At 36.1% G+C, this 15,031-nt stretch overlaps 1 protein-coding gene across 3 annotated transcripts in view; it reads right to left on the minus strand.

Annotated features, from left to right (window-relative positions):
* Map2k4 (mitogen-activated protein kinase kinase 4) overlaps positions 1-15,031 on the minus strand; it is a 98,654-nt gene that overhangs the window by 44,978 nt on the left and 38,645 nt on the right. For all 3 annotated transcript variants that reach the window (XM_017795051.2, XM_008855695.3, XM_008855696.2), the window contains 3 exons: positions 14,728-14,847; positions 4,536-4,655; positions 1,393-1,444 (listed from right to left, as the gene is read on the minus strand). In XM_017795051.2, coding sequence (XP_017650540.1) covers positions 1,393-1,444; positions 4,536-4,655; positions 14,728-14,802 — 247 coding nt within the window. In that variant the 5' untranslated portion in view covers positions 14,803-14,847. The remainder of the gene's footprint in view (positions 1-1,392; positions 1,445-4,535; positions 4,656-14,727; positions 14,848-15,031) is intronic.

A 15,031-nucleotide genomic window follows, 5' to 3' on the forward strand; every position in this document is an offset into this window, starting at 1 on the left:
TATGTGTGTGTGTGTGTGTGTGTGTGTGTGTGTGTGTGTGTGTATGTATGTATGTGTCCTCCTCCCTCCTTTTCAGCAGAACCTCACACTTGGCTGCTGGCTTGTCTTAGCTTTCAGGGGACATCTGATGCTCCTTGAAAGTAGCTGGTTTTAAAGCAGGAAACAATTCTAATGAATGCGACATAAAAATAAACGCATCATAAACAGGTGCCCAGAGCTAAGAAAGCCGCAGAGACAGTGGCCTCCTCTTCAAAATACTGTCTGGTCTAGAAGCAACACAGGAAGCTGCTGTTGTCACTAATACCAATCAATGTCCTCAGAAATACAGCATGATTTAGAGGCACTCCAATTCACGATGCTGATTTTAAATTCTTTTTTACAAAAACATTCTCTAAAATGAAGAAACATTTCATAGGAAAAGTACCATGGCTTTAAAATGCTTGAGTATAGGGGCTGAGAGTGTAGCTAAGTTACACTGCCTGCCCAGTATGCACAAGAACCCAAGGTCAAGTCTAGCAATGAAAAAAACAAAGGCTTGAAGGCATTATCCCCTTTAATTCTTCTTTGAATGTCCACAGGAACACCTTATGTCTTACCTGTATGCAAAGAAATATTAATTATCTACTGGGCAAATGAATGATTTACTTTTATTCATTTATACATTTTCCTTTTATTAATATATTGCTACATGTTAATTGTACAAAACAGGCTTCATTAGCAACAGCATTAACTAAAAATCAATAATCTGTAGAAAAATATAATTTTTAAAAAAATATTTTATTATTTTTATTTTATGTGTATGACTGTATTGTCTGCATGTATGTAAGTGCACCCACGTCGTACAATGCTGTGGCGGTCAGAAGGAGGGTGTCGGATCCCCTGGAACTAGAGTTACTGACAGTAAGGACGGTTCGTAGCTGCCATGTGCGAGCTGGGAATCAAACCCAGATCCTCTGCAAGAGCAGTCAGTGCTCTTAACCGCTGAACCATCTCTCCAGCTGGCAAAATGTAATTTTTAAAAAAGATTTTATTTTATGTGTGTTTTGCCGGCATGTATGTATGTGTACAATGTGCATGTGTATGATGGTACCCAAGGAGCCAGAAGACAGCAACAGAATCCCTGGAACTGGAGTTAACAGGTGGTTTTGAGCTGTCATGTAGGTGCTGGGAATAGAACCCTGGGTCCTTAGCAAGAGTAACTCTCTAGATTTCACAAAATATAATTTTTGAAGTTTTAAGTACACAGAATTAGGTTTTTTTTTTTTTCTTACAAACACAAATATTTCAGGGAAGTTTATACAGTGACATAAAAATTTTCATTAAAAAATTTTTTTTAACCAATTAAAGGAGAAAAAGTCAATTCCTATCCCACAGAAAGCAGTTCATACCCACCTCTGTGAATAATTTTCAAGTTTTCTTTTAAGTGGTTTAGTGCTTTCACAGTCTAAGGAGAAAAAGGAGAGACAGGATAAAGATCTTTTTAAATAAAATAACATAATTTATCAGAAACAATAGCCTACATAGCCCTTTGCACAAATTTTAAGTTAGCATTTCACTATTCTGTCAATTTTTTCTTTTAACTGATGATGGTATAAAATGTTCCATCTAAGAAGTTGCATTTGCACAAGCCTCTGCAACAACTTAAAAAAAAAAAAAACGGTAACATGATTTATTTAACAAGTCACTAAAAAGTTGTACCTCAAACCTTTCCAATAATAAAAATAGTATAAGAAAGTCCAAGAGAGTGGTTCTATTATTAATAATGACAATAATTTCCACAAATTCTCAGTTCCTTATAATCATTCATTGGTGCTAGCACGAAGTGCTTAAAAGTAAGTTTTGCAGAGCCAGCATATCTTTTCAGTCAGTGCAACAATTCATCCTGTCATTAGATCACTACTCATGATTAGAAAATCAAGTTTCTCTAAAAAGGATGGGAAGAGGGACTTTACAACAGGCCAACAAATTTGCTATTAAAAAAAGAAAGTCAGGGGTTGGAGAGATGGCTCAGTGGTTAAGAGCACTGACTGCTCTTGCAGAGGACCCAGGTTCGATTCCCAGCACCACAGGGTAGTTAACAACCATCTGTAACTCCAGTTCCAGGGGATTTGACGCCTTCTTCCAACCTCCACGGGCAATGCATGACACAGATACCCTTACACACATGCAGGCAATACACTCATACACATAGAATAAATAAAATATTTTTTAAAAAAGAAAAAGAATAAAAGTCAAGTCTCTGTCAAGCTGTTCGTATGAGGAATGTAGAAAATACCAACTTGTAATGCATTAGTATCTATCTTGTGTGTTCACTGATTAATTTATTTTATGTGTTTAAGTGTTTTATCTGCATGTACCTAAGTGTACCACGTGCGTGTAATGCCCATAGAGGACAGAAAAGAGCCTTGGATCCTCTGGAACTAGAGTTACTCATGGTTGTTAGCCCTGAGTGGGTGCTGGGAACCAAACCCAAGTCCTCTGCAGGAGTAGCCTATGCTCTTACATTGAGCTATCACTCCAGTACCCCATAAAATAATTTTAAACACTGTCCTAATATATAAGATGATCACTAAGTCTAGAAACATAAGTAAACATACACTAAATAATTTATTAATGTATATATTAGAATACATGGTAAAATAATTTTGTATCTGAGCTCCAATTACATGGCCATCCTGCTATGCAGTGGTTAAGAGCAGGGTTATGCAATCAGGCTGTAGTGGCTTTAACCATCAACAATTCAAATTTATGTAAATAACAAAACAAATCCATGCTTCAGGATTTATCATCTGTAAAACTGAGATCTCACTACTTGAAACAAAGTTACCAACAAAATTAATGTCATGGTATCCTGGCTCAACATAAATATTCACTCACCACTGACTACTATCATTATTCTATTGTTGTGCAGGGCCACAGTACTATTCTACTGTACAATATTATTTTACTGTAATATATTATGAATAATGGCAAGTTCCAAGACCATACTGGTTTGATATACTGGATGGGAGTGGCTAAACTGATCAATGTTAAGATTTTATATTTATCTGAACAATGAGTAAGTTTCTGGTTCAACTCAATTTAATTTCATAAAATTATATGAGTATAAATCTAAGAAGTTAGCTAACTCATAAAACATTTAAATTTAATCATTAACTTAGCAAAGTAAAAAAATTAGCATAATTATCAATTTTAAAATAGCCTATCCTAAGATTAACTACAAAGATACTACTTATCTCTTACAACTAAAATACAGTTCAGAAATTATATTTTTAATCAGTTTTACTAGCATTAGTGATTAGTAATAATAGGTTGGCAACTGACAGATGAACAAAACTGGAGAGAGCTGACTGAAGGAAGAAACAGGAAGTCACATGTAAGCACAGTATCTGTGTCTCACAACCTCTTGATAATTCTGCTTACACACCAACTAAGCAGGCATATATCATCAGCTCATATTCCCAGAGGTTCTAAAAGTCTTATTAGTTTTCAGTTATGAAAAATAACTTTTCCTTTTGGAAAAAAAATTGTAAATATTTTTCAAATCAAATATTCAGAGCAGGAAAGAAAGTGACCATGAACTTACTTTTAGAACTAAACATAGTCAAATGAGCACCTCTTTTCCTTTTCGGCATCCTAAATATAAATTGATCAATTTGGTCATACTGCTGACTACTAAAATTGCTATCAACATTTAAAATGGTTTAGATTGGATAATTTCACTCTTAAACCACAGGAAAACATACTTATCTAAGAGCTTCAATTAAAGGGCTTCAAAAAGACTTCTGTCATTCTGACTAGCTTAGGGATAAGTATAGGGATATAATCTAGTTAAAAGGGGAAATGAACATAAAATAGCATTTCTATCTTATTTAAATCACAGCCTGTTACAGTTGAGATGTGAATAAGAACACTGTTAATATTCACATACCATTTTTTTTTTTTAGTTTTTATTTTTATTTTTATGTGTATTGCCTGCATGTAGGTAAGTGTACCCATGTCGTACAATGCCGGCGGTGGGCAGAAGAGGCTGTTGGATCCCCTGGAACTGGAGTTACAGACAGTTGTTAGCCGCCATGGGGTGCTGGGATTTGAACCTTGGGTCTTCTGCGAACAATCAGTATTCTTGACAACCAGTGACCACTGAGCCATCTCTCCAGCAACCCCCCTTTTTTATTTTAATTTTTTTTTTTACCATGTTTTTAAAAGTGTTCTTCAGATGTGCTATGCTAAGTATCCTTGGTTGGTTTTGTTTTTGGTTTTTTTTTTGGTCTTTTTGAGACAGGGTCTCCCTGTAGCCCCAGCTGGCCTTGAACTCACAGAGATCTGCCTGCCTCTGCCTCCCGAGTGCAGGGATTAAAGGCGTGCACCACTACACCCTGGGCTAAGTATTCTTCTTAAGTGACTGTCTCTTAACCTGTCACAGATAATGATCCTAGGAAAGTAATACCCATCTGTAAAGCACATTTAAAAGCACTACCAACTTCTTTATATAATTACATGTACAACAAACAGTTTGAAAATCAAATACTTACTGCTAAAGTGATTTTGCCTAAAATTTCTTCTGGAATAACATCATCTAATACACTATATACATATTTGTAAAACTTATCAAACGAGGTAGACATGAGTTCCATACAGATCCAACAGTCACCCTGTAAAACAATAAATACCATTTACTATCACATGTCTTAGCATTAAGTACTATCACTTTGCCTTTACTTAAAACAAAAACAATTAAGAAAGAAGTGGCCTTTCTCTGAATTTCAAAGTAGTGATAATTGTTGGTTCTTTATTAAAAAGTCCTGGGGAGGGGCTGGAGCGATGGCTCAGCGGTTAAGAGCACTGACTGCTCTTGCAGAGGACCCGGGTTCAAGTCCCAGCTCACCCACATGGCGGCTACGAACCATCCTTAACTCCAGTTCCAGGGGAATCTGAAGCCCTCTTCTGACCTCCACAGCATTGCACAACAAAGTCCCGGGGAGAAAATCCTACTCTGGTTTAAACACAAACTATGTGACTTAAAGCCAATTTCATTCACTCTTAATGTTATGGGCATGAACAATCTTAAAACTTATGCTTTGATAAAAATGTCAAATATTGTCATAACTAAACACACAAAGAAAACAGATGGAAAACCATCCTTTCTCATTGACAAATAAAAAAAGATAATATATTTATCTTGAGAAACTAACAAAACTTCTCAGACTAGAAAGAAAAGGAAAGTAGGAAAGCATAATAGTGCAGCCTTGCTCAAAAGTCTTCTTGGTAAACCCTACTCTAATAAAAATGCCAGTCCAGTCGTCTCACTCAGCATTCCCTGACCCTGTCCGTTCCAGCAACCCTTATCACCTTCTAATACAGTGCAACTATTCATTTATTATGTTTATCTTACACCTTTTTTATTGGAATGTAATCTCCTCCAAATGAACATTTCTTTAATAAATGAGTATTGGCATTAATTAAATCAGCATGAAAGCAATTTTTATCAAAAATAAGGGACATACAGAAGTCCCTGCTTGGGCAAAGTTTTACTCTCTGTGGTAACCTGCAGTCACTGTGATCTGATAACATTAGAAGCAATGTTCCCGTAATAAACAATTCATAAGTTTCAAATGATGTGCTCTTCTGAGCAGGTTGATGATATCTTGTGATATCCTACTTCATCCCACCACTGATGTGAGTCATCCCTTTAATCCAGTGTATCCATACTTTATATAATTCTCACTTATTAGGTATTTAGTAACCATTCCAGTTATTAGACCAATTGTTCCAGTATCAAAGTGCTATGGTCAAATGTCCTTAAGTATTACAATTGTTTTATTTTATGCCTAGTATTCTTTAAAATATTTTGTTTTTATGTGTATGAGTGCATTGCCTGCATGTGTATAAGTGCCTGCATGAGTGTTGTGCAATGCCCACGGGCAGTCTGAAGAGGGGCACTGGATCCCCTGGAACTGGAACTACAGATAGTTGCTAGCTGCCATGTAGTTCTGGGAACCGAACCCAGGATCTCTAACAGTCAATGCTCTTAACTGCTTAGCCATTTCTCCAGCCCCATGATTTAGTATTCTTAATCACTTAATGTGCCAAATTGGTAAGTTAAATTTTATTGCCAGTATGCATGTGTGAAAACAAACAACATACAGTCTGCCAATATCAACGATCTCCAAGATGGATGTCTTGGAATGCACCTCCTGTGCGTAAGGGAAGTCTACTGTAAATGTGTTGATACTTGAATCATCCCATGACAAGGAAACCATCTTCGATTCTCCATAAACTACAGAAAGGAAAAACAAAAACTAGAAAACACTCAACTATCTCACTAAAGGGAATGGTACAATATTGAAGAGATTATCTAAAATTACACTTCTTGAACATTAAACAGTTGGTAGACATGAAAGGCATGAAAAATGCGAGGATCAGCAGATACACAACTAGAGGTCTGCATCATTTGAACAAGGGCTGTGAGGCTTACAAAAGCAAAACCACCTTCAGGATAAGGACACAATTCATCTCAAGCAGCATTAATTGCTGCTACTCATTTATGAATACAGTTGTGCTTGAAAAGGTTTTCTACCAATAACCTCCTACCGATCAAGCCTGATCCAGACTTGATTACATACGAAGCTAATGCCTCTTAAGGGAAAATGACTAGCTAGTGACTGAACCATAAATAGAATCCAGTTTCCCTGGGTCTTTTCTTCAGTTAACCCTCACAACACAAGCGTATTGAGCTTACAATATGAAGAACAGACCTATGAAGAACACTGAGCAAAGGCATTCTTACAATAGGACCACTCACTAGGACACGTAGGTTGTTAAATACCTACAGATCACTTTCGTAAAGTGCATCTGATAGTCTCTTTCCTTTCTCCTCTGTGCCTCTTTTCCTCAGTCTTCAGACACCAGCTCTCCCATTTACTACAATTTTTTCCTCAATACATTCTCTACAGTTTTCTATTGGTTCAAAAAAAAATAGAACACTTACAGCAAAACTAACAAGTAAGTAACACTGACAGTGGAAGGATCCCCTATGCTGAGAGCCTGGACAACCTGGCTCTCTGTCTGGGCTCGCCTACCTTCTGTTTCTGTGGGCCCAAGGTCCTCCCTTCTCGTCTATGAAATGAGACAGCTCTACTACCCTCAAGCGACTATGCAATAAAGGTCAAGTGAGTTAACATATGTAAAATATAAAATCAAGTGCCTGGCAGATACCACAAGCTACAATAACGATGCTAAAAAGAAGTGATGGGAAAATAGGCAAACAAAATGAAAGAAAGATATGGGAAAAGAGGGAATGCTAGAAGAAGGAAACAGCTGAGGATGAGAAGGAGACAGAAGATGCAATGAGCTCAAGCCAGGGCTGTCTGTGCAGTTTCTAAGACATACAACCAAACAAGATAAGAACCAGCGTTCTCATCTCTCTGACAGCTCCCTTTGTCCACAAGTAAATACAGACAACAGTGATGAGCTACATTTAAAGAAGGAAAAGATGAAGGAGGGGAGGGGAGAGACAGAGAGGATAACTACCTGGGTGAGCTACCTAAAAAAGTAGTAACAGTAACATTACTTTCAAGTGCAAACCAAAGATGCAACAACCAAATGTCTGAAACACAAAAGAAATTACCGAATGTGGATTTACTAAGAAATAAAGGTGAATGATAAGAAATACTCAACTAGTAAGATAACAAAAGGCTCCTGAGGATAAAATCCATATGTCAACAACATATGTACAATTCAACAGTAACATTAGAAAATAAAATATTTACAGACTCCATTTACAAAGAAGTTAAAACCGTAAGGTGCATAGGAACATATAAAATTCTTATAAAATCAACTATAAAATGTTGCTAAAAGGCCTTAATGACTCAAACAAATGGAGACACAGACCACACTTACAAATTTTAAGACTCAAGATCAGAAATACATCAAATCCCTCCACCCCAGACACTCAACAAAATTTTAGTCAAAATGTTCATGGATCTGAACAAGCTGACCCTGAAACTTATATAGAAAATTAGAGCAAAAAGTAGCCAAGACAATTTAAAAAAGGCAGTGTGACCTACTACACAAAAAAAGTATTTTATAAAGCCATCACAAAGAAAAGATATGCCCCAGTGGAACAGGTTGTGCACATATTGAAATTTCCTACATGACTGATGTAACTGAGCAAAGAGTGAGCAAAGGATGGAGTGAATGCCCTTCCATACAGAATTCACACATATAAATACGCAACCTCAAAAGAAGTGTGTGCATGTGTGTGTCTGTGTGCACGTTCATGTGGGTGCACAGGTGTACAGGCCAGGTCAACCTTCGATATTGTTCAAGTGTCATCTGTCTTGTTGTTTGAGACAGGATCTCTCATATGACCTGGGACTAACCAATATGCTAGACTGGCTCACCAGCAAGTCACAGGGATCTGCCTATCTTGGTCTCCCCAGTATTGGGATTACCAGAATGTACCACCACAGCCAGCCTTTTTGTTTGTTTTCAACACGGGTTCTGGGATTCAAACTGAAGTCCTCATGCTTGTATGGCAAGCACTTTTCCAACTGGGTTATTCCCTAGTCCCCTCAAATGGATGTTTCTGAAATGCAAATCTTAAAACTTTTATAGGAATTTCTCATCTCTTCAGAATAGGAAAAAAAAAAAAAAAATTCCTTCCCCCAAACCGGCAAGAGAACAGATCACAAAAAAAGAAGAAAAGCCTGTCAAATTTATTTATCACAACAAATACTATTATATGATAAAGGGTACCAGAACAAATGGTTAAAACTATATATTTTGACATAAAGAAACAGAAAAGAAAAAAAAAGACATAATACCAAATTCCAGGTGCCAAATGGGACTATGAGGTAATCTTGACACTGGAAACCACAAATTAAGCTGTCCACTGACTAACTGACTCATGAATATGATTCTTGCTATAGAAATTCTTCATCACTGGTAGACATGTGAATCAGTACAACCACTACAGGGAAAACTGAGACAACGCCCATTTACATTGAAGATACTTTTATTTAATCTAGCAGTTATATTTTCAGAACACACTCGAAAGAATTTGCCACCTAGACTGTCAAAGAGACATGCAAAAGAATGTTCATTTCCCCCTACTGTTTATAATTACAAAAAATAAAACTAATCTATTAGGATTATTTTAAGAACCCAATATGGTATATTTATTCATAATACTATACAGCAATTAAACATACACATATGTGTGTATACATATATTTGTAAAATAAACCTATATTTACATGGACAAATTTTAAAAAATAAGTTAAATACATTATGGAGAAGTATATAGGATGATTCATTTATGTCAATGTTGAAAATACATGAGGACTGCTATATATATATCTAGTAAAAAAATTTATGATAAGCTTGAACAAACAAGTTAAAGGAAATATTTAAAGTAGTGTTTATATCTGAAGAGCAAAAAGGAAAATGAAACAAGGGCTTTAGCCACATTTACAGTGCTTAAAGATAGAGAATAAATGTATCAAATACTAGTATATTACATGTGGGTTTGACTACAATATAAATTCTATGTCTGAAATATTTCACAATTTAAAAACAGCAAGGACCACCTTAAGAAATAACAGGTTAAGCAAAAATAAAAAACTAGTGATCAGAATACTATCTTCCTCCAAATAGAAGATCAATACAGAAAACTAATATACATGAGTATTGGTTTAATGATATCAATAAAACTAATAAACCTCCAGCCAGAATAATTAGAAGAGATAAAGAAGGCGACTATGTACTAATAAAGGGAAGAATTCATCAAGAGAATATAACCACTGTACATACGTACCAACAGATAGGGCTCCCAATTTCATAAAAAGAAACACTAATGGGCATAAAGGCTCAGACAGATCTTTTATGCAATTAATAGTGAGTGATTTTAATAATCCACTCTCCGCTATACAGTTCATCCAAACTGAAAATCAAAAGATCTCAGAGTTAAGCTACACCATAAATCAAATGGTCTTAAGAGGTATATGCAGAATATTCCATACGATAGATATGGAATTCGGATTCTTCTCAGCAGCCCCTGGAACATTCTCCAAGATAGATCACATTCTAACCTACCAAGCAAGTCTTCAAAAAAAAACCCAAAAGAATCAAAATAACTTCTTGTACCTTATCAGATCAAAGTGGAATAAAATAATATCCAGAGACACCACAAAACTGAACACTTAAGAAATCAAATAACACATTTTTGAAAGAACAGTACATCATTGAAGAAATCAAGAAGGAAGCTAGAAACTTCTAGAACCAAAAGAAAATTAAAGCACAATTTACCAGAACCTTTGGGATATGCCTAAGGTTGCTCTCAGGGGAAAATTAATAGCTATGAGCATTTACATTTAAAGGGGGGGGGTACAAATAAATAACCTAATATATTTTGGTCTTTAAAAAAAAATAACAAGGGGTTGGAGAGATGGCTCAGCAGTTAAGAACACTGGTTGTTCTTAAACAAGACCTAGATTCAAATCCCAGCACCCACATGGTAGCTAACAACTCTCTGTTAACTCCAGTCCCAGGGGATCTGACAGCCTCTTCTGACCTCTGTGGGCATTGCATGACATGGGTACACTTACCTACATGCAGGCAATACACACATACACATAAAACAAAAATAATAAATAAAAAAAAATTTTAAGTAAAAATAAAACAAAACAAAACAAAAACAAGCTAAACCTCAAGATAGCAGATAGCAAGGTATAATAAAGTCAAGGTAGAAATTATTGAAATAGAGACAAAAAGAATATATAGAATCAAAGAAAGAGTGGTTCCTTGATAAAATAAACAAGACTGACAGAACCCTAGCCAATCCTACCAAAGACAGAGAGACCAAATTAATAAAATTAGAGTTGAAATGGGAGATGCTACAACAGATTCCAAAGTCAGAGGATCACTAGTGAATGCTTTGAAAGCTTCCCCCAAACCAGATCTAGAAGAAATGGATAAATTTATAGACACATGACTTACCAAAATTAAATCAAGATAAAAACAATCTAAAAAGACTGATAAGAAGCAATGAGACAGAAGTGGTAATAAAACCTCCCAACAAGGAAAAGACCCAGGATGCACAGATTGACTGCTGAATTCTACCAAGCCTTTAAAGAAGACCTGACATCAAAGCTCCTTTCACTGTTCTATAAAATAAAAAAAGAAGAAACACTACTGAACTCATTCTACGTTAGTATTACCCTGAAACCAAAACCATACACACACACACACACAGACACAGACAGACAGACAGACAGACAGACAGACACACACACACACACACACACACACACACACACACACACACAGACCAACTACCCAAAAGAACACAGATGTAATAATTTTCAGTAAAATATTTGCAAATTGAATTCAAGAACATGTTAATAAAGTTGGTTTGATTCCAGTAATGCAAATATTGCCCCACATACACACATACTGTAATACAGCGTATATAAGACTTATGGTAAGAATCACAGATCATCTCAAGGGATGCAGAAATGGCCTTTCACAAAGTTCAATATCCCTTAGTGACAAAAGCACTGAAGAAACTAAATGTAAAAGGAACACACTTCAACATAATAAAGGATATAATATGATAAAACTATAATCAATTAGAAAAAAGGACACTGTTTCCTATAATATCAGAAGAGGCAAGGGTGCCCAGACTTTCTATTACTATTCAATATAATGTTCAGAGACTTAGCCAGAACAATAAGACAAAAGAAATAAAAAGGATACAAATAGTGAAGAATGAAGTCAAATAATCCATTTGCAGATGACATGCTCCTATACTTAAAAAGACCCTACAGACTCTACCAGAAAACTCCAGATCTGATAAATACAGCAAGGTAGCAGGATATATATTTAAAAAAAAAAAAATCATCACATTAAAAAAAAACATCAGTAGCTTTTCCAAATGCCAGTAATGAACTTTCCTAGAAAGAAATGAAGCTTAAAAAGAAAGAAAAAAAAATTCACTCAAAACAGCTTTAAAAAATGAGCAATTGCCGGGAGTGGTGGCGCACGCCTTTAATCCCAGCACTTGGGAGGAAGAAGCAGGCAGATCTCTGTGAGTTCAAGGTCAGCCTGCTCTACATAGTGAGTTCCAGGACAGCTGGGGCTACAGGGAGACCCTGTCTCAAAAAGACAAAAAATAAATTTATTAATTAATATAAAAAATTTTAAATGAGCAATTAAATAACTAGTAATAAACCTAATCAAGGGGACAAAACTTTAAAACATGGAAGGAAGAAACCAAAGACACCTGAAGATGAAACGATCTCTTATGCTCACAGACTAGCAAACTTAATATTGCAAGAATAATTAGATTTATATGACCAAAGAGACCTACAGATTCAACACAATTCCCATCCAAATTCCAATAGCATTCCACCCAGAACTAGTAAAAAAGAAACAACAACAAAAGTGAACAAAACACCAAGTAGCCAAAACATTTCTAGTCAGACCAATGCTGGAGGCATTCAATACCTGATCTAAAACTATACCTCAGAGCTATAGTAACAGAACAGACACACAGACCAATGGCATACAAGAACAAACCCAGAAATAAATCCATAAATCTACAAGAGACAGCCTCTTCAACAAACAGTGCTGGGAAAATTGGATAGCAACATGTGATAGAATGAAACTAGGTCCATATCTTCTACCCTGTACAAAAAGTTAATAGAAAATGGATCAAAGACCTTAATGTAAGACCTGAAACTACTAAAAGAAAACAGACAGTACACTTCAAAATGGAGGCACAGGCAAGGACTTTCTAACAAGGACTGCAATAGCACAGGAAGCAATTCTAAGAACTGGCAAATGAGATTATATGAAGTCAAAAAGCTGCACACTAAAGGAAGCAGTGAATAAAGTAAAGAGGCACCCCACAGAATGGGAGAAACATTTTTACCAGTGAGACATCTCACAAGAGATTACTATTCTAGAATCTATGAAGAACTTCAAAAATTAAACACCAAAAAAATCATTCAGTTAATTAATAATAATAAACAGCTCTCAAAGGAAGAAATACAAATGGCTAAGAAATCGTTTTGAAAAGTTTTCAACAATCTTAGCCATCAGTGAAATACAAATTAAAACTGCTCTGAGGGGCTAAAGAGATGGCTCAGCAGTAAAGAGCACTGGCTGCTCTTGCAGAGGACCCAGGTTCGATTCCCAGCACTCACATGGCGGCTAACAATCATCCATAACTACAGTTCCAAGGGATCTAATGCCTTCTTCTGATCTCTGCAGGCACTGTATGACACGAGTGCACTTATGTACATGCAGGCAATACACTCATACACAGAAAATAAAAATAGTAATAATAAGCCAGGTGTGGTGGTGCACACCTTTAATCTCAGCACTTAGGAGGCAGAGGCAAGTGGATCTCTGTGAGTTCCAGGCCAGCCTGGACAAAGTGTCCAGGCCGGCTAGGGCTACAGGGAGACCCTGTCTCAAAAAGACCAAATAATAATGATAAATAATAATAATAATAATAATCTGCTTTGAGATTCCATCTCACCTCGGTCAGAATGACTATCATCAAGAACACACGCAAAAAGTACTATGAAGATATAGAAAAAGATTAACCCCTAGAAAATGCTGGCAGGAATGTAAACTTATGCAGCTACTATGGAAATTAGTATGGGGAACCCTCAGAAAAAGTAAAAGTAGAACTACCAAATGGTCTAGATACACCACTCCTGGGCAACTATCTGAAGGCATCTCAGTTAACATACCACATAATATTTGCACATGCATGTCTATTCCTGTACTATCCACAATGGTCAAGATATAGAACCAGCCTTGATGTCCGTCAACTGATGAACGTTTAAAAAATGTGAAATTTTATTCTTTACAGAATGAAATTATTTCATTTGCAGGAAAGTGGATGAAACAGGCAATCACTGTATTAAACAAAATAAGCCAGATTAAGAAAGACACACTGCATATTTTCTCCCATATGCAGAAAGTAGACATTCATATAAATGTAGGACATGGAGGTAGAAAGGGGACTGAGAGGAGAGAAAGGGGTCTAAAGGGAAAGAAGAGATGGATAAGACATGTACTAAAGTATGACAGGAAAGCCGAAAGGGGGAGGGGGGCATTAGGAAAAGAAAAGAAAATTTAGATAAAGGGAGGAAGCAGAGTAGGGAAATGCAGGTGATGGGCAAATAAGAAACTACGAGACATATGTATAAAAATGACACCATGGCACCCATTTCTTTACTAACCAAAACATTTTTAAATTGCAAATTTTTAAAAATCTACAAGCCCTCTTCTCACCTCCGCAGCATTGCACAACATGGGTGCACTCACATACATGCAGACAATACACTCACACACATAAAATAAAAATAATAAAATATTTTTAAAACTCCACACTGAAGTACTGACATTTAGATGTGTCACACTCTTAACAGAAAATATTCATAATGGAAGAAATTATGGGATTCCGATATACCACAAATACAAAGAAATATTTATACTGTGCACCTGCTATTCATCCTTTAACCACAGGGGCAATGAATGCTGAGAGTCCATCTAAAGACTGACATAGATCCATGCACAATACTGAGGTACTGAGTCATTATTAATATACGGCACTAAGCTGAAGATTAGAATTTAAATCTGCCATCCTCCAACTTGTCCAAATCAGATATTCATTTATCAGCTAAAACCCAAATAGTTTATCCATACCTCTCTGAAGAGCGCACCATAAAACTGAACAATATACGGGCAATCGCTACTCCGCATTACTACATCCAAATCCATAAGAAGTTGTTTTTGTTCTTTTTCATCCACTGTTGACCGTATTCTCTGGAAAAGAATAACAAGGGATGTCATAAAAACAAGCAGTTTTAGAAACTGGAGTAAAACCTTTATTGTGGGACTGAAAATTACCAAACTTCACAAATATTAGCCAGACAGGAAAACCATATTTCCTTATACTTTACAACAGTAAGTAACAACATAAGCACTGAGGAATTCTTTTGAGGGCACA

The sequence above is a fragment of the Nannospalax galili genome, unplaced genomic scaffold (assembly GCF_000622305.1).
Source record: "Nannospalax galili isolate Female #2095 unplaced genomic scaffold, S.galili_v1.0 scaffold146, whole genome shotgun sequence".
In the NCBI taxonomy this organism is placed as follows: Eukaryota; Metazoa; Chordata; class Mammalia; order Rodentia; family Spalacidae; genus Nannospalax; species Nannospalax galili.